This window comes from Hylaeus anthracinus, unplaced genomic scaffold, assembly GCF_026225885.1.
Source record: "Hylaeus anthracinus isolate JK02 unplaced genomic scaffold, UHH_iyHylAnth1.0_haploid 11981, whole genome shotgun sequence".
Lineage (NCBI taxonomy): Eukaryota > Metazoa > Arthropoda > Insecta > Hymenoptera > Colletidae > Hylaeus > Hylaeus anthracinus.
Genome location: NW_026534329.1, coordinates 3399259 through 3423754, shown reverse-complemented (window position 1 = coordinate 3423754; position 24496 = coordinate 3399259). Strand labels below are relative to the sequence as shown.

The window sequence follows — 24496 nt, the reverse complement described above, 5'->3', positions numbered from 1 at the left end:
ATAATCTGTATATATATATGTATATATAATATGTATATATGTATAATAATGTATAATTGTATATATATATTGTGAGAGGATTTCAAGATGCATATACATGCAGCTTAACACGAATCTCTACTAAAAATGATTTCATTCGACCGACTCCCACAAAATCCGCCAAGCGACTGCGCGTCAACGGTTAAACGGAAGAGCGACAGTGTGTTGTGCGCCGCCAAAGGAATGCCGACCAGCTAATTCTTCCGATGTATCGTTTTATTCGTTATTTGAAAGTGTTATTCGACTAAGAATTTCGCCCATCGTTGCGTATTTGCAGATCGACTTCCGCCCAAGAATGCGTAAAGCACAAAGACTGGTTCTTACGTCGCGGCGAGTTTCACTGATTTTCTCAACTGCATCGTTTCTTGTTCGGACGCCGAGAAAAGCCTGTGCTCGCCACTTTTCAACGCCTATAATTAACGGTACCTGGTGCCCGTGCAAGAAGAGCACGAGCTCTTCGAAAACACTCCTGTTCTCGGCACACTCTATACAAATTAGGTGGACCGCTTCTGCGAGACGCTTGGGACACGTTTCAAACGGTAGATTGGCAATTATTGTTAGAAGTTTAATATAATTTAATATAAAACGGTTTAGTCAACAGTTTATTATACAAATTCAAACATGTTTAATACGTCGACCGTATGATGTTGACAGTACGATTTTGTAAGAATAACTCATTAGGTGGAACAGCCTGTATATCTTATCTTATCTTATTTTACTATTAATATTAAAGATACAGCGTTTGTTTGTATGTATACAAAAATTTCAAAAATTACTCAATCGATTGATATGAAATGTTAATAGTAGCTTCCTTGCTTTCCCTGGAGTAACATAGGCTATGTTATTTTCAGAAAAATGATATTACATCCGCGTAAAAAAATACATACTACCGCTCCCAGCCGTTAGGTGGTTAACGCGTTCGTGCCTAGTACCCAAAAGAGAACTCGCTAAGTTTGTATGATATATACAAGTTCGTTTGGTCCGGTAAATCGTCTCAATAAAAGACAACGAAACGTGTTGTATATTACGAAGTTCTACGATATCGCATTACATCGAGCAAATTAAAAATCTTACCGGGAAAAGTTTGACGTTTTCGTAAAATATAAACGATATACCAGATTGAGACACAAAATTTAGCCAGCCACAGTTTCTAGAAAAGAATCAATTCCCTGATTGATAACGACAGCCAGCGAAACTCGCGAGGCATTCCGCGAGTCTTCGACGAGAGGTTCTTGCGAAGGCGCCGATTTCACCGCGGTTACCGATAAACCAATAAGATTTCCGGTCTCCCTCGGCGTTACAAAACTTTTCACGCTGCACTCGGGGGCGTTACTTCCATGAAAAAAGAAGCGCTCGCATGCTTAAACACGAGATACGTTGAAATGGGACAACCGATAGTGGCTGAACAGTTACGTAAGATGACTTTCTATCGGCGCGACTTTTTGTCATGTAAACCAGTCGCGGTTTGTCCTTCCGCCCACTGGATCTCAAACGTCCAAAGTGTTTTCCTAGGCGAACCGCTGTGTTTGTCGTTTGACCCTGAATGTGTCCGTTAGCTTCACGCGTGTCAATTTCGTTGAGATTCATCCTGAATAGTTTCATGGTATACTGGTCCTACTTTATCCTATTTTATTATATTTTGTCCTATTTCGAACTGTAAGCCCTTTAAAAAAAGAACGACGCAAGTGGAACTTGGACTGTTTGAAGGGTTCGTGACCTCTGCTTGACCTCCAAGTGATCTCCACCTTACATTCTTCCCTGACTACCTGCTTTTTAAAATTTCATCTCATTTCATGTTACTTTCTTAATCATCTATTAAAATTTCGGTAGAACTGCACATCATCCACATTTCCATCGTACAAATGGTCACGCATAATTTAACACTTCGTTAATAAAATGAAGTTGTTCTTCGGGTCTTCTTCACATCATAATAAAATTGTATAGCTTCTTCTCGAGTTTACCATATTATCTACTAACTACCACGCTTCACTGGAAGTCGTATCATTTTTCCATGCGACGCTTTCTATTACTCAAAATAACAAAGACGTTAACGAGCTCAAGAGAGGAATACTGTACGTCTTTCATTCGAAATTGTTTAAAGAATTTATTAACAAACCGCTGACGCTTCCAAGGCAATCAAATAAATTTTCAGGAAACCGTGCACTGTAATTAGTGGCTGTAAAGTCAAATGGAAAAGGTAAATTTGCGATTCTAATTACGTATAAGGAGAATAATTTTACTGCCACTTCACACGAAGAAAAAGACACTATAGAAAAAGGCTTTTCCATCGATCGTTGTTTCTCGATGGTGTACATAAGCGATTGATAATGTCCAATGTAAATATAATATAATAGAAAACTCTCTTCGCAGAGGTGAGAATGCCAGTCGTTCCGTTTGCTTTGCTTTCTAACAGCAAGCGACCCTGACATTAAAAACAGACCTCCCTGTTTTAATCAGGTAGGACCACCCACGCTACACAAATCGAAACCAGCATACAGAATCACGTCAAGTAATCTCGAACAAAAGATGACGATCATGCAAGAAAGCAAAGAAAAGTGGACGAGTGGACTCATCGAGGTCGACGATCGAGGTCGACATTTAGGCTAGCGGTGACGTCTAATCGCGGTGTATGGTGGATGAGAGGCCGGTACCGTTGTCCTCTCATAAGGGTCATATCCTGGAGGGGGACTGAGGTGAGAACCACGTTTGTACAGGGTGCGAAGAGAAACGTTCGCCAAAGTATTAATTGGGTAATCTCCATTGAAAATGCTGTAACGAATCGAGTATACGTGTCGACAAAGTCGGAAGAGATTGTAAGTGCGAGTAAAAACATGACGATTTTATTTCGAGTATCGATAAGTCGTCTACTCTATTTATAAATCGTTACTTCTTTCACACCGTGTACATGGTACGCGAGATCGGAATCTCAGACTGTCTGCTGGATCCACCAGCTACTCAGAGGCGCCTCTTTCGGTCCAAGAAGAAGCCTCACTCTCTCTAGTCTTTCTCTTCGTCGTTCCAATGTCCAGTCGCCGCGCGTCTTCCAGTTCCTGAAAAAAAGCTGTCGTTATCGAGTCCACGAATCTTTCCACGATGAATGGACTCACTTCGTTTCCGGTCGTTCGAATGGGCGGTGTGTCGATGTTCCGCCATTTGATCCAGCGGTTCACGGAATTTTTCTGCTGCTTTTCAAAAATACCAGGCTTTGCTTGTATATATCTCGCGATATAGTTAGTTCGTCGGGTTATTAAACCGCATTGCCGCGTACTTTAACACGTTGACGAACTGAGAAAATTGATTCTGAGAGTTAAGCGTCGAAGGGAATGAATTTAAAAGAAATTCATGAACTTTGATGGAGCTACAAAAATATTAGGTTGTCCTAAAAGTTTCTTTCGTGGGTTGCATTCAATTAATTTCTATGACAGTTTTTATATAAATAGACAATCTATTGCGGGCTGTCTGGAAAGTCCATGGGGATTTTTAGTAGGCGATACAGGTCTGAATATATCGGAATGGCCGAAAACAAATAAAATGTGTACATTCCTTGAGAGGTGGAAAGATTGTGGAACAAAATGATCATGAAATGACATATATAATTCAATAAATATACATCAAAATTCAAATATGCCTTTGAATTTTTCTTAAAAATAGCCATGAACTTTCCGGACAACCCAATAATTTCTTAGACATTGATGCTGTAACGGTAATGGAGGGAAATGAATTGTACACAATTCTGTAATGTAACATGAAACATAAAATATTGCGTATATATTAATTATTAATAAAACGACAGAAACTTTTGGGACAACCTAATAAATACCAAGATAAAGGTTTGATTATGTAGGTTCTAATAATATTTAATCCCAACAGAATATTGTCGAGGATATTTGTCCGACAGTCAACGTGTTAATTCTCCATTTTTACAATGCCTGCATTATCTTGTTAGTTAAAATAATACGACTCTGTGTGCCAGTGAGTTTCGAATATATAGATAAGAGTCCATCTTCTTGTAGTAGGATAGCGAATAGTTACGCAACAGTAGGAAAGCGACAACCGTACTGCGGTATTCGACGATATTTGCAATTGAAGTAGATTGCGTGTAACTGGCACGTAATAGATTAATTGGAACGCCTCGATGCCGACAGGAAGGTTGTTCAAAACGTATCGGCAGTTGTCTAAATCTTAGGATGAAGAACGCGGCCCTGGCGATTCTCTGTTACTCGTGGCTGAACCTTTTCACGAAAGTGCGCTCCAACGCGAGGTAAACGACTCCTTTCCTTTAGGCTTACACGACCAATCCATCACTGCATGGCTCCCCATACATCACCGTAGTTAGTTCTGTTTTAGTCTCCAAGCTTTAGTTTACCTCACACTCTGTGCTGGTCACCAAATAGTGAAGATAACTTCTCCTTTTCTCACTCATGGTATCCAATGGCGGAGAAAAAGTAACGTTTCCTTATGGTGGCGTAGTTCATTTTATATTTCAACATTATCTCGAGATAAAAAGAGGAATCTCGGTCCCATTTACATATTGGGCTGTCTGGAAAGTCCATGGCGATTTTTAGTAGGCGGTACAGGTCTGAAATATATCGGAATGGCTGAAAACAAATAAAATGTGTACACTCCTTAACAGGTGGAAAGGTTGTGGAACGAAATGATACGTATATAATTCAATAAATATATATCAAAATTCAAATATACCTTTGTATTTTTCTTAAAAATAGGCATGAACTCTCCGGACAACCCACGGTACGTCGCGTCTTCGCGTTATCAAAGCTTCTCTTCGATGAGAAATACAGTATCGTCTCGAAATAAGCAACTCGCTATCCCCAGCTTTTTGTTTGAAGTCGCCCCGTCGATTAAGAGATCCGAAAAGAAGTGAGAGCCCCGTGAAAGCAAGAAGCCGAACAGATTAGCGGAAAGAGCACGGAACATGTGTAATATTTTCTCTTTCTCTGGCGTGTGTATTCTCTGAAACAATACTGTTAGTTGTATGTAGTTTGCCGCTACATCGAATCCCCTGTTTTATCTACGGTTTAGCATACCTCCCTCGAAATAAGCAACTCGTCGGTCCCAACCGAGTCGCTTATTTCGAGACAATACTGACAGTCGCACATCAAACCGTGCAAAATATTACTTCAACAAACCCCAGTGTATCCACAAACCCTCTTCGAGACAATACTGTACATCTAAAATCTATCTCGTAACATTTTTTTGACCGCAGTTGGTCGTCCGATGACGCGAAGAATTCCACCCTGAAATCAGGGATACTGCTACCAGAACATTATGTGAAAGGTTAGTGGCTCCATTGAAAGTACACAAAATAAAACACAAGCACAGTTAATATCTCGTTTCTCGATCTCATTATTGATCTCTGATCACCTCTAACGATCGCTCGCCTGCGACCATACAGAAAATTGACAGAGACGCGATTCAATGCGTTGATATTAGGTTTCGATCCGCAACACGGTCGCAGTGAAGATTTAGGCCGATAGAACGATAACCTAATCGATTAACTTGATCTTGTACCTAATACGAAGACACGCATAACATGATGACACGCACAATGACTGGTTTGCACGACTGCCGCGCCAATTCGCCTATTATAATCCATCTTATAGGTATTATTTCGCCTTACAATTCCGATGTATCCGTCTTTCTAAAATTGGACTCGGTTCGCAATGTCTAAATCTAAAAATCTAAACCCTAGATTAGGACGTGGCTGCTATAATTCATAGAAAACGACACAAAAAGTCGGTCGAAACGGTAAATCAAATGCGTGAGAGACTTTCTGCGGGAGCATTCGAAATTGGCAGGACATAACTGGCGGTGATTTACGATCTTGTAAATCCACTTAACTTAAGTTGAACTCCTCGTGAAACGCTCGACAAGCACAATCTATACTAACATTATAAAAAGGTAAAGTTTGTTTCTTTGTATGCAGGGGGTAATCTCAGGAGCTACCGAACCGATTTTAAACATTTGTTCAGTAATAGAAAGCTACGCTATTCCCGAGTAACATAGGCTACGTTTTATTTTGATAAAAGTACGTCTTCAATTTGAAATCTTGACATTTGTAAATCAATGGCATCTCGGATAATAGTCCAACGTTTTAAAAGTTATTCTTAAGAGTTCGTGGAATTACGTTGATTAAATCTAAAGACTGGATACGTGAAAGACAGGATTGACTGGAGCCTGTGGAGAATAACTGATTGATACGCTAACTGATTGATACGCTTCTTCCTTTTTATCCTCGAGCCAATTGTAAACACAGAATAGAAACCTCGACTGGATAACTGCAACGTTTGGCTCCCGATTTTCTTGCACTTATCCAGTCTTTACCAGGTTTCACCACGTAGAAGGAATCAAAGTTCCTTTGATCTCCCCTTACGAATAAAAGGAAACAAAGTTCCTTCGATTTCTTAGCAAATAATGTACGAACAAATGTGCTCGCAGAGATCAGGCCACCGTCGAAGCGAGGCATGCCTGTGATAGTAGACTTTAATATCCTCGTGGCTGATATCAATTCGATAAACGTGGAGGACATGGACTTCAGGTGAGCTCGAGGATACAAATTTTTTGGTCGTTTATTACTCGACGAATAAGATCCATTCAAGATAGCATTATACTGTTCGCGATTAAACTGTTCGCGATGAAGTACACAGAGTCTGCTGATATACACGGTGAAACTGCGCAAATAAACCATTCCGGTCTTAAAAATGAAGTGACGCGAAACGTTCATGTCTCCTTCGGGGTTGTCCAACGGTCTTTTTCGTTGGACTACCTCTGATAACAAGTGGCAAGTAACAAGTGCAGCACTAGTAGCGAGAAGATTGAGACGATATGTTTTTACCGAGTCGTCGTCTATCGCTAGCCCTCTGAACCGCGTTTCTCCAAATATTTCTATTTGCCAGAAGCAGTGATTACCTAGTTACAGTGGGTGTAGAATGTATTCGTACATCGGTGTATTCGTACATCGATCAATTTCCCAAATAACTTTTGTGTGAAATTGTAGTTTCTTAACTTGTTTTTGTACAATCAATGATATTTGACATATTCACGCAAAAATGAAACTTTTCGCAAAACATGCGAAAAGTGGGTAAAAGTATAGAAGCAACAAGTATTTGTACGATTCTTATGACGAGCCATTTACAGTAGAGTTTGTAACGTAAACACATTAGTTTATTGCTCCTTTTTTTGGAAATTGATCGGTGTACGAATACTTTCTACACCCACTGTAATTATTTTTATAAGAGCTGCAAAGCTAACGGCGTTGCCTGTCGAAGCAGAGTGGACATGTTCGTGCGCGAGAGCTGGATAGAGTCTCGTCTAGACATGCCTGACGATATCTTCGAGGAGGGTGACGATTACGTGACCTTGCCACCTGACTTCTTCGACAGTTTATGGCAGCCTGATCTTTACTTTTTAAACGCCAAAATTTCCGGTAAGTTTCACGGTAAATAAATATATTTTCACTCCTTGGACTTGCTTCTCGATACGTTCGCCAATAAGTCGAGCTGTTGCATTTGCAGAAATCGCCGCGTTGAACCACAAATTCTCGTCGGTGACCCTGTACAGAAACAAAACCGTGAAATACTCGGCACGAATGCACGCAATTATCGCCTGTCAAATGGAGTTTCAGCTGTACCCGATGGACATACAAATATGTCCGATCTACATAGAAAGCTGTAAGTTGGACGACACAGCCTGTTTACCGATAGCGAAGAAGTAGCCATCGATTCGCGATACCAGTGACGAGCAACCCCTGTAGTACAGGGCCTGTACATACTGGGCTAAATTGTATAATATAATATTGGGTTGTCTGGAAAGTCCGTACCGATTTTTAGTAGGCGATACAGGTCTGAATATATCGGAATGGTTGAAAACAATTAACATGTGGACATCCCTTAAAAGGTGGAAAAGTTGTGGAACAAAATGGTACATATATAATTCAATAAATATATTAGGTTGTCCCAAAAGTTTCTTTCGCTTTATTAATAAGTAATACATGCAAAATATTTAATGTTTTATGTTACATTACTCAATTGTACACGATTCATTTTGCTCCAATACTATTACAACATGAATATCTACGAAATTAGATTGTCTATTTATATAAACACGACCACAGAAAATAATTGAGTGCAACTCGCGAAAGAAACTTTCGGGACAACCTAATATATCAAAATTCAAATGTGTCCTTGAATTTTTCTCGAAATTCGATTGGCACGAACTTTCTGGACAATCCAATACAATAATCCCGAAATGTTTAAGCATCGATTGGGTTGCTCGTCGCTGTCCCGTCCAATAAAACTCAAGCTCGATAGAGTCTCCGTCATTAATTTGGAAAACTGCGTTACTCGCGATAGTTTCCTATCACATACAGAAGTTACGCTTGCGATGGGGCGGAGATGGTGTCACGGTGAACCCGGAACTGAAGCTGTTGCAGTATGACATCGGGAAACCCGTGGTTGCTGAGGAAACGGTCGACTACGTGTTCGAGAAGAGCGGTACGATCGCTTATACAGCTTAGTCCTCCTTACGCTTTGTAGAAGATCGTTCCACGACCTTAAAACAGAAAGATACATGATAAATAATCCTCTTAGAAAAAGGGAGAAATTCTCTACTCGATAGATGTTGTATTGTTGGTCATTTTTCAGGGAACTTCTCGCGCTTGGTGGTCTACATCCGCTTCGAGAGGCAAATCGGCCATCACTTGATACAAACATTCGCTCCCTCGACGCTGGTTGTGATGCTCTCTTGGTTCAGCTTCTGGTTAGGCCTGGACGCCATCCCTGGTCGGGTGGCCTTGTTGGTGACCAGCATGCTCACCCTAGTCACGATGTTCACTGGTCTTAAAAGCGACATTCCGCCAGTCGCGTACGTGAAAGTACGTTTCCTTGGCCTTTTCATTCAGGTTCAAGACTATCTGCGGATCTCGCTAATTGCTCATCGGATACTAGAGAATGCAAACATCAGAAACTTGTTAAACTTCTCGTTGAATCAGTAATCCCTCTATCGTGTGCTTATTGATGATTCATTCGTCATCAATCATGCTGTATCAAACACCATCGTACACGATATATATTAGGTCGTCTTAAAAGTTCGTGCCATTTATACTTCTATTTCTCAAATTAATATGTGAAACATACTCTTAAGTGTCACAAGAAAAGATAATCTGTCTCATTTCGCAATAGTTTCTCACCTCTCTCAGATAGTCATTATACCGTCACTAGAAAATTTCTGTGGTTTTTTTATTAAATTTCGACACAGTCTTCGGCACGAACTTATGGGACGACCTAATATTATTGTACGAGTAAAATAACAAAGTAGATATCAGAAGCAACTGCTGACGAACTTTTGTGGATCGCAGGCACTGGATGTGTGGATGGCGGGTTGCATGATGTTCGTGTTCGCTGCGCTCGGCGAATTCGTAGTGGTCAAGGTGCTCGACTTGCGATACCAACTGGAGTACGACCTTCAGGCATCGCTAATATCCAGGCTCTATCCAACAGTTTGTATAATGGCTGTGTCGTTAGCGTTACGTAAACAGGCTATGGCCACGAATTAACTTTGCTGAAAAAGCAGACGAGTCTTAGATTAAACGGGAGTTTAATACCGAGGTCGAGTTGGGGATAGAAGAAGCCTGAAATTCGATTTTATTTTCAGCGGATTATCGCTATGGATAAAGGTCAAAGCATCTGGGACTACGACTCGACGTATGTACCGAAAGTGAAAAAGAAAAGAGCCGGTAGCAAGCATCTCTTGCAGCCCGCTTGGCTGGATCCTGAGTGCCAGATGTTACGCGTGTACAAGCCACATTCTCAAAAGATTGACACTTACAGTAGAATGGGATTTCCCGCACTTTTTATGCTGTTTATGATTTTGTACTGGCCGATATTGTTGCTGAAGAAAGCGGCATAGAAATGTATACTCTATATTTAGGTGAAAACGTGTAAATTATTAAGAGGAGTAGTTAAATTCGTCTAAAATACTGAATAGAACAAACATTCCTAAAGAATATTTAATAAATTTATTACAAAAATCTTATACATAATCCGGATATATACATGAGATATTTATATGCGCACGTTCGTGCTTTTAGTTAATTACTAATTCTTCGATTGAAAGCATATCCGATTCTTCATCTGTCTCTGACGTGAGCTTGTTAGGAACAGACTTTTCAGCATTGTACTCTCCGAGCTTTTGCAAATAGCTCATCGTGTATTGATTGAAGTCGCATCTGTAACGACAGAAAACATGACCGACACTTTCTTATTACAATTATTCAATGAAATTACGAAGTGACTAACATTTTACTCAGATCATCGTATTTCTTTTGCATAGTTTTTTGCAGCATCAGTAATACCGGCATTTGAAATGCAGAGCTGAGTTTTGGACCATGTTTAGTCAGTATGGTTTCTATCCAAAGGAGATAAAAATGTATGTGCCTCGTTAATTCTAATTCTGATGCTACAAATTTCAGTACTTTCTCTATGTAGATATCGGGCAAATCGGTCACGGTCAATTCGACTGAAATGAGGTACATATTATAGATAGGGACATTAGATAAATGTTAATAAGCATCAATATTATAAATCATTATTCGCTCACTATCCCTGCATGGAATGTTCTCCAGGACACACTTTATTAGCAACTTTTCATTCAGCTTCGACGCCATCATTAATGCTGAAAATATTCATTATTGGTATTGGTTTATTCCGAGCCAGATAAATAATATATGAACGTTTAAAACCTTTTGTGTATTCCTTCTCGTTCAGAGTTTCTTTCACAGTCTCTGGCGTAATTCCCAATTCCAACTGAAACGGATCAAACACTAGACCGACGTCTAAGGAATATATTAGCAGACCTTCCGTTGTAACTGCAGCCCAGGCTTGTCCTATATAATAAACAAAACAGAGAATATTTGTTTTATCTAATATATTATTTTATATTTTGGGGAAACTAAGTTTACCTGTTGGAGAGAACTGTAAACTAAATACTCTCACTTCCGGTTTCATACTCCTACTCGCCATGTCTCCGCTTCTAACACCTGGCAAACGCAACGTCACGTCTCCTCCCTCATTTTCTTCGCGTTCTTCTACCAGGGCTAAATTTCCAAATTCGGTTAAATTTCGCCTACTTATGATGTCCTAGATACATACAAATTTTAATTAAAAACAATAATATTTCAATACTAAATTTACACATAAAAATTACTTACATCAACGGCATCCAGCGATCTATTCTGCGATACGACAAACTTTTTGATAAGCATACATTCCTGAACGTTATAAATACATATGTTCTTAGATTGTCCACCAGCTAGTATACATGTGCCATCGGCTGAATAACACAAAGTATTGAAAGCTCTAGAAACATAATATTTAATACATATTCATAAGTACAATTATTCCAAGATAAATTGTAAAATAAATTCAGCGCACACTTACTTGCCCTGCAGGTTTCTCTTTGCCGTGATAAGATCGGTATCGGCCCTTCCACTTCCCAAATCGTTTCTACCTTCGATGCTTCCGATCTGTGTTGCTGTTTTGCACTGAAAAAACGCGATCATCCCATCCAGGGTTGCCACCGCTACTTCTTCGCCATTCGGTTTGTACGTAACGTATATACCGTCTGCAGTTAACTGTATCGTTTCGTGCGCGGAACCACTTTCGATTGCATTCCATATCTTCAATGTTTTATCCCAAGAAACTGACGCCAATTCCGAGCTCGTAATATTCGGATTGAACGCCAAACTGACAACGGGACCTTCGTGTCCACTTAATATCTAGTAAACAAAATTGTATTTAGTAAATCCACTTTCCACAAAAAAAAGAGTAACAAATATGAAAATGTTCGTATACCTCCAAGAGTTTGCCCAATTTAACGCTCCACAAATAAATCTCAAAGAAATCCTGGCCTCCCGCTGCAAGAAACTCGTCGCTTGAGTCTAACGCAACGCAGGAAAACTGCACTGGTCGCGGTGAAGTAAGAGTTCTAAAATTCCTGTACCTTGCTAAGTCGTAGGCTCGGACAGTTCCATCAAGCGAGGCGGAAACGATAAATTTCCTGTTGTGACTGAACAAAACACCCGTCACCGTGGACGTATGCTCGTGAAACGTAACGGAGCAAAATCCGTTCATCGTATTCCATAATTTAACTTTTCCATCGTCGCCACCAGTGACGATGTACTGACCATCCGGGCTATACGCGAGACAGTTCATGTTATTACTATGTCCCTGTTGTTTCATAGCGTAAGTTTCGCTTTGCCACTCCCATATCAGTAATTGTCCAGCCGTGGAACATCCTAAGGCTATCCAATCGCCAGTTGAATTTATCGCGATAGACGAGATACATTGATCCGATATACTGGAAAAAATGAATTATAAATTATAATCCGCTAAGAAAACCAAATATAATTATGCATTACCTAAGAGAGTGGATCATATTCACGTCAGGCATCTCGTACAGATAAAACGAACCATTATTAAATCCTACTACTAGAATACAAGTTTCTTGATGATACGCAGCCGCGGTAAGTATAACTTTCTCGTGTTGCTGCTTTTGAACATCATTCGCTAAATAATGACGACATAGTTTCTTATAGCGGAATTTCTTTACTTCTGAATCGGAGTCGCTATCATTGTTGTATCCTCTTTCAGGGGAGACTCCTAAAATATAAACCACATATCTATTTTACGTTATTCTTCATGCAATAAAATGTAATGTAATTGAAAAGAAGAATTACGTGATTTTTTTAAGCTGCGCTCGTGAGCTTTATTCTGCTTCTCCGTTCTCTCTACAGCCTTCTCTAAATCAACATCATCTTCTACATCGCTGTCTGTCTGTTGCTTATCTTTCTTGGCAGGAGGTTCCCAAGGTACTAAGTCTTCTGCGTCAATCGTGCACTCCCAAATACATAGTTGACCGTTTCTGTATAATACATATACGATTGTAATTACGATTTACGCGTTTCCATTACCAATAAGTTACTTGCCTACTAATCGTATTCAGATCATAGCTTTTCTTCTCAAAGAAACACGCTACAATCGCATCAGAATGACTACCAAGATTGATATATCTGAAGTTCGCGTATTTTTCTAAACTGTATACTTTGGTAGCCATATCTTTGGAACCAACAGTGATCAACTTTGAATCATAAGACCAATTAACGAATGTCGTATCGTCCATGGCTCCGTGATACACGCGCTCCATAATAAATGGATTGTACTCGCCTGTTTGTAAGCCGGGTGCATTAAAAATAAACACTGAAAAAATGATTATCACCGTTTAATATAATTATCATTATTTTAATGGTTTTCTTGATACTGTGAACTATAAGAAAATCATACCGTTATTTTCTTTACACACTGCAAAATGTTTACCATTTGGGGAAAACTTTACACATCTTACACGCCGCTTAAACCTATACGTATGTATTACCATTTTACTGATCATACTGATTACGTGAGCTTCACCCTCTAGAAACACATTTGAAATGCACAATTATACAAAAGTATTATAACGTGTATAAGAATAACAAAATTTGTACCTTCATTAATTGCTATTAATATAGCTCCATTGGGGGATAGATCGATGCACGTGTAGTTGTATCTACTCTCCACAGGTAGGGTACTTGATTTATTGCTGAACATAAGTTTCACGTGTTATTCCATTTACTTGATTGTCCTTGTTTTTATTTACTTACTTTTTTAAGTCGAATATTGTTATCCGATTTCCCACAGGACTAATGACTGTCGATCCATCTTGAGTAAATACTAAATCACCCTTGCGATAAACAGTACCAAGCAGATTACTGAACTATAAGAAGCATTTAACAGATAGTGAGCAGTGAGCAGTGAGTGATTATAACTATTTTTTAAACTAAACGTGTAAGATAACCATAGGATTAGGTTAGAAATAATATATTTAGGTTATATTAGTACTTATTTGATCGATTTGAGGTTTTTTTTAGAAGGACTCTTTGGTGAAAGAAATTTCTCTTACTTTATATGCAAACCTCATGATTGTTAATATGTTTGTAAACAATTTTTCTTATCAATGACTTCTGCTTTCATTGAGCATGCTGTACATGACATTTAAATCGAGCATGTTGCAGTCGCGTAGTATCACTTCCGCTTAACCACATGTTCAATCACATGTTTGAAATTAAGGTGTTGGCTCTAACTACTAAAACCTCTACGATATACTGGATTAACATTAATTAATGCTAATATCTTTCAAAATGATGCAGGTTCAAGTATCACTTTGAAAAATGTTATAAAACTATGTTCATTCATATAAAACTCCAGTGCGTTTCATAAAACGAGATCTCGCATCAACGAGACTTCTAAAAGAGGTATTTGGAGATGTTCCTATATTAAATTTTAATTAAAACGTATTAATTAGTATATATTAAACTTTATTTATAGGTGGACCTGAGAAAAAAATTCTTCTGACGATGATATGTTGAGAGTAAGAGAAGGTTTAGGAATGATTAATAATGGTTAGGAATTGATAATGCTGCTTCTCAAAAATTAAGTAGGGAGTATTTTGACTAATTTTTCTTGAATAAGGGAACATGTTCGTTTGGGTACGTTTGAATGCAGTCACGTGCTCACGTGTGTTTAAACAAAATAACCTCAAAGAGTGGCGTGTGTGCTGATAAAGGGTTTTAGGCGTTAAATATCATTTCTGTGGAATATTTGACGCTTTCTCAGGACGAATAAAGGCATAAAAATGTCCATGGAAAGCGAAAAAGTACAGGAAACGCGTGTCACGCGCTCTCGAGGAACCGATGGCCTGCGCGAAAGATATGCGCAGTGGTCGATCGCGGAACCTATAGAGCGGCTTGACGTCAGATATAAAAGATGAGACGCGCGCCGGGATTCGCTTCCGACACTGTACCCCGCAGTCGCGAGCCAATAGCAAACGAATAGACATCCCAGGAGTCGTGGTAGCCTCTTCTTCTCTCGCTCGTCACTCGTCACATGACCCGCACTACTGTACGGTAGGCCATATTTGACAGTGGCACCTAGTTTAGCGAAGTGAGCGTAAGCGAAGATCGCTCCCTGGAATCCAAGAACCGTCGTCGCGTTTCGACAACCTGTAAATACTCGTGCACCAATTGTTTCACGTCGTGAGGTCTTAACAGAAACATAACAGTAAGCGAAATGGAGGACGGAAACCCTATTTACGGCCCCTTCTTTGGAGTTATGGGCGCCGCTTCGGCCATCATATTTTCTGGTGAGTTTCATTTGTTCGACTTTCAGAGCTGGCGCGAACGATGCCGATTTAGTCGAAACGGAATCGTGGAAAGTTTTATCGCGTTCGCGAGCGAGTCATGTGATTACGGAGACGCGCCCAACGTCGACGAAATCGGCATCGCACGCCATTTTCTCTCCTACGGATATAAAAGTATCAAAAATGGAAAAAACCATGATTACTGAGTAGGGTTCAATTAAACGAAGGTCCAAATTAGCTCGGTTACGAGATAGGACTAACTGCGAGCTTCGATTCCTTGTCGATAGGAAACTGTGAAAATGATGAACCGCAGAAAGATGATGAACGACTATGTTCGCAACCTCTATTATACCATTTATTTAGTTTGTTTTTTTTCGTTCGTACTTTATTCGTCGTTGTCAAGTCTTGTCAGTTCGCGATATATATACAGTGCGACGATACAGGCACGTTCCGGATCAACGAGGATGCCAAGGATACGGATTCAATTTTGAAGCGCCATTTTTCTAGGCACGCAGATCTGGGATTTCGTAATGTTCCGTAAACGCGGTCCAACCTACCCGAGCTTAATTTTACATTAAGAGAGAAACGCGTTCCGGCGCGTTCGGGCTGGCCCACGGTCATTTCGTAATGCTGACCTCGTTGAGTGCTTTTCAATGAAAAACGGGTAGGACCGTGTACGAAAGGAGTCAGTCGGTGGAAGTTTCCGTCGGATAATCGATGTATCGCTTATCGATTTCGGGTTTAATTGATTCCCGGATTCTCGAAACCGTTGCACGGGGCGGGAGGGGGGGGGGGGGGCGGCAAGAACCGAAACCGAGGACGCGCATACTTGAAGTTTTCGTGCGTCTCTGTCCCTATCAGGGAAATCAATACGAATCTCCCTTTTCCCGTGTGCGCCAGTCTTGAATGGACGGCGGCACACGAGGAAGATTGACCCACGAACCCAAGGCGCGAGGAGCCACGAAATGCTCAACAGCCTTTCGTTCAAATTACAATGTCCAATCCGTTGTAAAAAGTTCCATTTCGAAACGAAATTCGCCGAGATCGACTCGCTGAAAAGTGAAAACCTACTCGAAAAGGGTTATTTTTCCAATTACAAATCGTATCGAGAATATTCTGAGTAATGCTTGCATCGACTTTTATTTTTATTTTGATCCGCGGTATCTACTCTCGAGAGAGATAACGATGGAAAAGATTCAGCAGGAATCATGCGGTGGATTAATCATCGTTTATTAACCATTCATTCAGTAATTTTAATTAAAAAATAGTTGTTGCAGATGGTATCTACTGCGATTATTTATTGTAGTATCGCCTGTAATATGTTTGCTTTAAAATATAATCGTTCTGCTGGAATGAGCATTTTCTGCACTTGACAGTTACTGTTTAGTGGTGATGTTTAACGAGAGATAAATAATCTCGTGTACTTTTCAGTGATGGAATATCCAACGAGGAAAATGTCGAAAACTTCCTAGAGAATATTGCAAAATGAAGAGATTCGTGTGAAATTCGATTAGAGTTAAATACACGTGATAATCGATTCACAGACGATTTGAAAAATCGAAAAAATCGCTGATTACCAGCAGAATCGAACAATACTCACCGTCCCGATGATTTTATTTCGAAACCTATGTAATTATTATTTGTAAATCTCTGAACGTTTCTACGTGATATCCCCTTGCGTTAAACGTAATTGAATAATATTCATGGTCCATTCGTTCGAACGAAGAGACACCTCAATAACAATGATAAGAAGCAGAAACTGAGTAGCATGAAGCACGATTGTACCGTGGTTGTGCCACGCCCCCCTACTCACGGGATGGGACTTACATGATTATCATGTGACTGCCAACGTGAGAATCATGTGACTGCGATTTCCAGTCGAGGCGTATCTTTTTGCGCGAATTTACCCCTTTTACGTAGAGATCGTGAGATTTTTAACTGGATGTAAACGAAAATGGTTTCGCAGAGACGAATACTGAACGGCGAAATCGGGTCCGTGACCTCGTCGTTGGGATCAATATTAAAACGAAATCGATAGTCCTCGGTGGCCCGCTAATACCGTTTCAAATCAACTACCAGGGATTTGTCACGCCTGTTTTCGCTGCGAGAAAACATTTTAAATACGAAATTCCAGTTTACGTTAACCCTTTACGTGACGATTATTTTCTGCACCTAGTCCAATTACATTTGAGTAACAGTAACTCGCACAGTAATATTTTAATAAGGAGAATTCGTGGACTTGGCTCGTTTATGAAAAATTAATTAAAATAATTTATGGAACAACACAATGCAATTTTTGTTGATAAGTTGTTAACGAGCAAAGTAAATACACTGCCTGTTTTGCTTACAGCTCTGGGAGCAGCATATGGCACGGCAAAGTCAGGTACAGGAATTGCTGCAATGTCTGTCATGAGGCCAGAACTTATCATGAAATCTATCATTCCTGTTGTCATGGCGGGTATCATTGCCATTTACGGGCTTGTAATAGCTGTCCTCATTGCTGGTGATTTAAGCGATCATAAATCATATTCTCTTTACCAGTATGTTACAATTTTCTTAATAGATTTAACTTTAGAATTGGATTAACAAAATCATTGATAATATGCAGTTTTCGTTTGCAGGTTCTTTGCCAGGAAATTTCAAAGAGAATAAACAACCAACACTGGTATTGCTAAGACGAATATTTTATTACCCACTGTTTATAATTAAAAAGTGTTGTAAACACTATTTTCTAAGCTGTTGATAGATTGTTCCTCAGTCTTGTGGAAGATGATAATTATAAATAGTAGATAATTAAACATTTGCCTTGGTAATATCAATGTTGATCGCATAATCTCTTCAGCATTTCCTGACAAGAACTGAAAACAGAAAAATTGCGTTAAAATAATTCCTCTTTTAAATATTACCTTGGAAGTAAACATACATTAATTTTGATAAGAATATATATATATATATATATATATATATATATATTAAACACTATTTACGTAGATTGTTATAGAAAATAAGTTAATTACAAATCTTTGTAATGCTTGTCTATTTATCTTTTACCTAATTAGATTGGGGCTTGATTAGTTCTAAATTCTTTTGCTTTGCTTAACGTTAATACGTCTGTATACAATTGATAATTACCTTCTCCTCATAATTAACAAGCAATTTTTTTGGTCTTTTTACTAGGGGTTTTACTCGTCTGGGTGCTGGCTTATCCGTAGGTTTTTCTGGTCTAGCTGCTGGATTTGCCATTGGTATTGTTGGTGACGCAGGTGTAAGAGGTACCGCTCAACAACCTCGCCTGTTTGTCGGTATGATCTTGATTCTAATCTTCGCAGAAGTATTGGGTCTCTATGGTCTCATCGTTGGCATCTACTTGTACACCAAGTAAAAATATTTTAGTGGCAGGAATGCAAGACTCGTCGCCTGCAACCAACAGCGCTCCCCGACTATTATATTATTACGATTTGTTTCAACATTTTACTTAAAACATTTTTCCATGCATACTCACATCGCGTCATCTAAGCATCCTTCTGTAATACTGTATTGAAGTTGATATATTAGAGTTCAAGTATTTAAGAACTACGTATTCATTACACAAACGACACAACTATCGAGACAAAAAAAAAAATAATACCTCAAACAAGTAAAAACAAAGAGTGCTGAATGAAAACGAAAACTATTAACCGATATCAAGAAAACTAATTCAGTCTTGCAGGAAAAGGATGTGTGTGTACAGAAGATACAAAAAAAAAGCGACAGGCGACAGGGAGTTACATTGAGGAGAAAAAAAGACCCCGTTATCCCATGCTGAACATTTCTCTTTCACTGTATAGTAATCATTTGTAGCGTAGTTTGACATTGAATTATCAACTAAGGTAATCGGCTCTACTGAGTGTATAAAGGAAACAAATGTTATTGATAAAAGAATATTTAGCACAATTATGTATTAAATGCAATTGAAGTGGCAGCGTACAGATTGCAGATGAACGTCTCTATGACGAGAGTCTATGAAAATGAAATTACGAATATCCAAATGGGGAAAAGTGAGAGAAACACGCATGTTCGTTGCGTGTGGGGAAACAGCATAATATACGCGATGGTTGTACAAACTGTGAAAAAAAAAAAAATAATGAACAGATATTGTACAATCGAAACAGCAAGACACAAAGTATAGTATGTGGGATGGAGTTTTAGAGAAAAGAAAAACAAAATGAATGTGAGTAGACAATGGACAGATACATGATAGTATTAAGTCAATTCAGTGGCTGCTGGGCGTAGCAGGAAATCGCACTAACTATGAGCAACACAGTGTACGGTTCACGAATTATTCTGGGCGACCGCTAAGGCCGGCGGTGATTCCCCTCTCCGTGCCGAATATACTTACTTCGCGCCTCATTAGAAATACGTATACAAGTACACGTATGTCGATGAAGGGTCGAGTATGCGAGGCAACGAAACTCCGTGCGTTCCAGCAGATGTATGACTACCTAAGAAAAAAGGGGGTTACGAGATAATGGTATATAAAAAAAATAATTTGTACATTCCATAATAAGTTCGTTCAGTGCAGGTGAGCGGGCGCTTGTAACGGCACGCGAAAGATCACTTTTTGTTTTGGATAAACAGAAAATAAATTTAATTTAATGCTTTTAACGATTAAACGAACGATGGGGAACCACTGAAAAAATGTAAAATGAATTTTAGCTTGGGGGTTCGTTGTCATGGGAGCTGATAGCGAACCCTTCGCACTTTGATTGGTCGTCGACTCTTACTCTGTTATGATATTGTCACAGTCGACGACAAAAAGGAATTCGTTGCGCCCGCTTGCCAGATTTTATTGACTGCGCAGTATTTTCTATCTAAAGGAAACAACAAAGCTCAACGTGTAGGCGCATACTTCCAGGAGAGAAAACCACGAAATCTGCGACGGTTTAGTATCAGAGGATTCTAATTGTAACTGCATAAGGGCCGATTATTTAGCTAGGAGCGAAATTGGCTTGGTTTTTCGATGCTTTCGTTAGCGCTGAATGTATTTAAAAACATACACAATGTAATTTTGTTAAATAGTCGTACCGAGAGTGCATACGGTATCAATTTGCCACTAAACGAAAGCACTCGGAAACTAAACCAACCTCGCTAATAACTCTCGACTGGGAACCCACTGAAAATAATACTTGTAAAGTTTCCTGCGGGATTCTACTTATGAGAGCACGTGCTGTTCTCTCATATTTGCGTTTCGTAATCCTGCAGGTGAGCTACCTACCCTTTAGCTTGAATATTAAGAAATTGTTGAACACACAAATAATCACGGAAGATGAAACTAATGTAATAGAGGGTTAACTAAGAATCGACGATTATGTGGTTACGTCTGACACTGAGCCACCGACTGAATGTCACAAAACCTTTAAATTCACACGGAATCAAAAAAAAAAAAGCGCGTGAGCGGGAGTACGGTTTTTCAAAAGCAACATCCGGGTATGGAAAATGAAAACACCTACGAGCAAAAATAGAAGAGAAAGTCAGTCGTTTAAGCTTTTGGTACGTTCTTTTTGTTAATTGTCGTTAGTCCCTCGCTTGAGAATGATGCACCTATGTATAGTCATGAGAATATCGAACCAGACAGCCGACACCAAACGATTGAATCGCTCTTTCGAATTCTTGAACAACGACACGACACGAATGAAAACAAATACATGAAACGGAACAGAAAATGGAAGAGATGTCGAGAACCTATTGAAAAAGAACTCTCGTAACTAGCGTGATATCAGCCAAAACGCAAGAAAATCGAGCCGGGGAGCGGTGGTGGTGGCTTTCTACAACGAGAAAGAGAGATATCGAGCGAAAGATCTTCACTTAACCATACATGTATTTGAGAATATGCAAGCCCGCGAATATACTGGCACAGTAAATCCTCCACTTAGGCGGTTAATTCCTTTTAGAGTTTTCTGCCCAAGTCGAATATTTGTATATATATACATATATATATGATGTACTGCGAGAAGAAAGAAAGATCATGCTAATAAGAATCATGGTGCAACAAGTAAAGGGCATACGTACATAGTGTCGATTAATTTTTGCTTAGAAAGCTAACTTGAATTGTATACCCCTAATAGAACTGATCTTTCTTAATCTCTGCAGTACGTTTGTTATATATATAATTTTAGTTACAAAGGTAAATTAAATTTAGACAGATTCATACCACAGATCCTTTGTGAAAAGTAAATTTCATTTAATGTGTAAATACATGCAAAGTACGTAGGTCATATGCGGGAACGTAACTACGTAACTCGAGGATTTGCTGTATGCTGATTACCTTTCTTTTCCTTGTCCCCCTTACCTACCTTCCTATCTCTAGTAACGATAATTAAACATCTGCTATCTAATCATAAATTGAGCGCGTGTAATGTATATATCACCCGCCATGCTTTACACTGTACGATTAAAAGTTTAGGCTAGATTAGGTAAGGTATTGTATACCGAAACCTTGTGTAGCTGAGAGAAAGTATTACACGACGTGCAAGAGAGAGAGAGAGAGAGAGAATTAATGCACATGGGAGTACGAGTGAGCAAGAGTGAATGAAAATCGAAAAGAAAAGAGAGTTTCGATGAGAGGAAAAAGAACCGCTGTCCACCGCCGCCGTTCCCCTCGCGCACTATCTTCCAGTGTTACTAAAAAAAATAGACTCATTGTTGAGCGCAAAAAAGTGATACTGATCAATAATAATAATGATTATTTATGTTATAATTCGTCCTCGATGTTACAGAAAAAAAACCGTGTTTAATAAAAATTTAATTTGGACAAACAGTATCAGTACTCACGTTTATCATCGAAATTTTCAACCTAGTTGTATTCACGCCACACACACACACACACACGCAGAGATATACACGTATTTAGCGGTAAGGGTAACCAAAACGCATGAAACTGATCCATTTTTTATCACTGCCATTCAATTTGAGGAACCTTGTGTGCTTCCTACACGCGCCGTTGGTAGTCGAACAAATTTCACGTACAGAAATGGGCAAAGGTGAAAGCACTAATTATGAACTCGTTTTCGAAGTAGACAAATCGAGTATACGCGACTTGTTCCCAAAAAGGGATTCGAGGCTTTAAATTCAGTTGAATATTTTCAGTACAATTAAATTATATGAGAATGATTATTGTTAGAATAATTTTTATTACAAAAAAAAAAAAAAAGAAAGAAATACAGAGAAACGATTCATTCTAGCTGTTTTAAATAAAACATTATTTTCCCCTGAAATTATACAAAAACAATTACTATTAGATCAGTTGTTAATTTTATTACAGAAATTATCGAGAGAAAAATGAAAATTAGCAATGCGAAACAAACTGTTTTCTTCTTCTACTAGCAGGTACCACAGGTGGCGTATTTACTACAAATGGTTTCTTTGCTCGAGAAAATTTAACACGCATCTGAATTTATTTTCATTAATACCTCACGTTTTAGAATTAATTTTATTTAGTTCCTTGTTTTGACCACAAGCCTCCTTTTTGGGAGTAGGTCACATATATTTTATGTAACGATTCCAATCCTCTATGTAAGTCCTATTCGAAGTGTAATTAATAATTACTCCACGATGCAAAACTTGTAAACAATAGTATAGGAGTAAATTTTTATGTGTAACAAAAATAAGCATTTGGGAGTATGTGTTTGTACTTAAAATATATATAATGTGTCAAAGTATACAAAACATAGTATAATATTTTAATATCGATGTAATAGAGAAAATATCGACGTGATAGTCACACGTACGAAATGTACAGTTGCAGCATTTTTGAGTTTTTAGATTAGTTTGTTCCGAAGTACTCTTACCTATAGAAAATGTAATAAATATCAGAGTTGATACTGTATGTTAAAAAAAATTGTTTTCCAAGTATACAGCTTATGGATCGCTTATAGAAATTTACGAGACAGATATATCGGTTTTATTGTTTGCCTAAAAGTATTTGTGGCCTATTGTTAGCGATTATAAGGAGATTATAGGCTAAACCTTAAGCACCTTTGCATCTTGTGTGATATATATTTACACACAGAAATTTACTCTTATACCTGCTATCTACAAATTCTTCACTGCAGAGCAACCACCTACTGTATTTTGAAAATGACCTACAGTCTGACATAAGCAAGAGTGTTTCGTCTATTATTCGAATTAATCTTTGACCATCTCTGTTTATGAGAATCAAAAGCATTACGTACAATATACACATGTACAATGTAACTGATTCGATCAAATGTTTTACTTTAATTTTCGTCGATGAAATAAATTAGTTATTAGATTTATTTCATTAGACGTTGCTCGTTCCTCGCCAGCGTATGCAAAGGTACAGTTTACCGAGTTTACGTAACGTATTCAGTGAACGTTAAATTTATGTCAAACGAAAATCGCTCTTGAAAAGAAATACATGTAACAGTTATGCATTCGAGTTACGTAATCGACTCGTTCTAGATAGCAAATAAATTGAGGTCGTTCTAAAAAGTAAGTGAACACGTCTGCATTAGTCTGTTTTCGAAGATATATTATCATTTTGTTAACCGGACTACTGGACGTTCATCCAAGAAGCGTGACGTGGCGTATAACGGTAAACAAAGAAGTATTGTTCTCATTATCGCAACCTTGCGGAGTCTGTAAATATTTGATGAAATACATGTCGATATTATCTGTGATTTGTTTATTTTGTATTATGTATATTTGTATACCTAGCATTAATCTTATTCAGTTATACATAAATGCCAGGTTCGATTATAGATAATTAATTTTAACACGTTAGACTGCTGGTCAGCTTTTCTTTATAGTTTACATATCGGTGAATATAAACATAATAATTGTGTTGGTCATGTGTAATATATAACAGCGTTTCCCAAATTATGTATACTTTAGTCGAGGAAAACAGGAACGAACAAGTATTCTTATCTGAATAAACATTCTTTATAACGAGCACAAAATAAATAACTTTTAATTCATTACTTTTATACAAGTTATAACCTTGATTATAACCTGAATATAATTCGAATATATTTTGAGAAGTGTCGATTATTAGTATGGTTATTATATGTATACTATAACTATTGCTGATAGATGGCGACACTGTTATTATTTAATAACGACATCTAGCAGAAATAGTAAGAACTATTTGCACTACAAGCTTGGAAGTTTCGTCACAGATGGCGACACTGGTATTATTTAATAGCGACATCTA

General features: G+C 38.5%; 3 protein-coding genes and 1 long non-coding RNA gene across 6 annotated transcripts; 2 read left to right on the top strand and 2 right to left on the bottom strand.

The window, feature by feature from the left end:
* The first annotated feature begins 213 nt into the window (after positions 1–213).
* Positions 214–10099, top strand: LOC128885427 (glycine receptor subunit alpha-3). 3 transcript variants are annotated; one of them, XM_054139472.1, is made up of 9 exons: positions 214–578; positions 2497–2732; positions 6496–6595; positions 7329–7483; positions 7572–7727; positions 8409–8549; positions 8700–8929; positions 9413–9553; positions 9709–10099. In XM_054139472.1, exons 3-9 carry the CDS (start codon positions 6522–6524, stop codon positions 9961–9963), a joined length of 1152 nt encoding a protein of 383 aa, XP_053995447.1. In that variant the 5' UTR covers positions 214–578; positions 2497–2732; positions 6496–6521; the 3' UTR covers positions 9964–10099. The 3 variants fall into 3 exon arrangements, with proteins under 3 accessions (XP_053995447.1, XP_053995446.1, XP_053995448.1); XM_054139471.1 differs by lacking the exons at positions 214–578; positions 2497–2732 and adding exons at positions 4062–4300; positions 5264–5334; XM_054139473.1 differs by lacking the exons at positions 214–578; positions 2497–2732 and adding an exon at positions 4195–4300.
* Positions 10054–14217, bottom strand: LOC128885421 (periodic tryptophan protein 2 homolog). Its single transcript, XM_054139463.1, has 15 exons — positions 14050–14217; positions 13751–13863; positions 13595–13689; positions 13395–13523; positions 13040–13310; positions 12791–12975; positions 12473–12713; positions 11907–12411; positions 11493–11830; positions 11264–11411; positions 11015–11192; positions 10796–10939; positions 10654–10728; positions 10353–10572; positions 10054–10282 (listed from the first exon to the last, which is right to left on the bottom strand). The coding sequence occupies exons 1-15, from the start codon at positions 14065–14067 to the stop codon at positions 10141–10143; spliced, it is 2802 nt and encodes a 933-aa protein (XP_053995438.1). The 5' UTR covers positions 14068–14217; the 3' UTR covers positions 10054–10140.
* A 741-nt stretch (positions 14218–14958) lies between these two features.
* Positions 14959–22084, top strand: LOC128885432 (V-type proton ATPase 16 kDa proteolipid subunit c). The gene is made up of 3 exons (XM_054139482.1): positions 14959–15288; positions 17636–17825; positions 18463–22084. The coding sequence occupies exons 1-3, from the start codon at positions 15216–15218 to the stop codon at positions 18665–18667; spliced, it is 468 nt and encodes a 155-aa protein (XP_053995457.1). The 5' UTR covers positions 14959–15215; the 3' UTR covers positions 18668–22084.
* On the bottom strand, positions 16500–17629 carry LOC128885433 (uncharacterized). Its single transcript, XR_008459605.1, has 2 exons — positions 16886–17629; positions 16500–16753 (listed from the first exon to the last, which is right to left on the bottom strand). It is a non-coding gene; the product is annotated as an uncharacterized LOC128885433 (long non-coding RNA).
* Positions 22085–24496: the final 2412 nt, after the last annotated feature.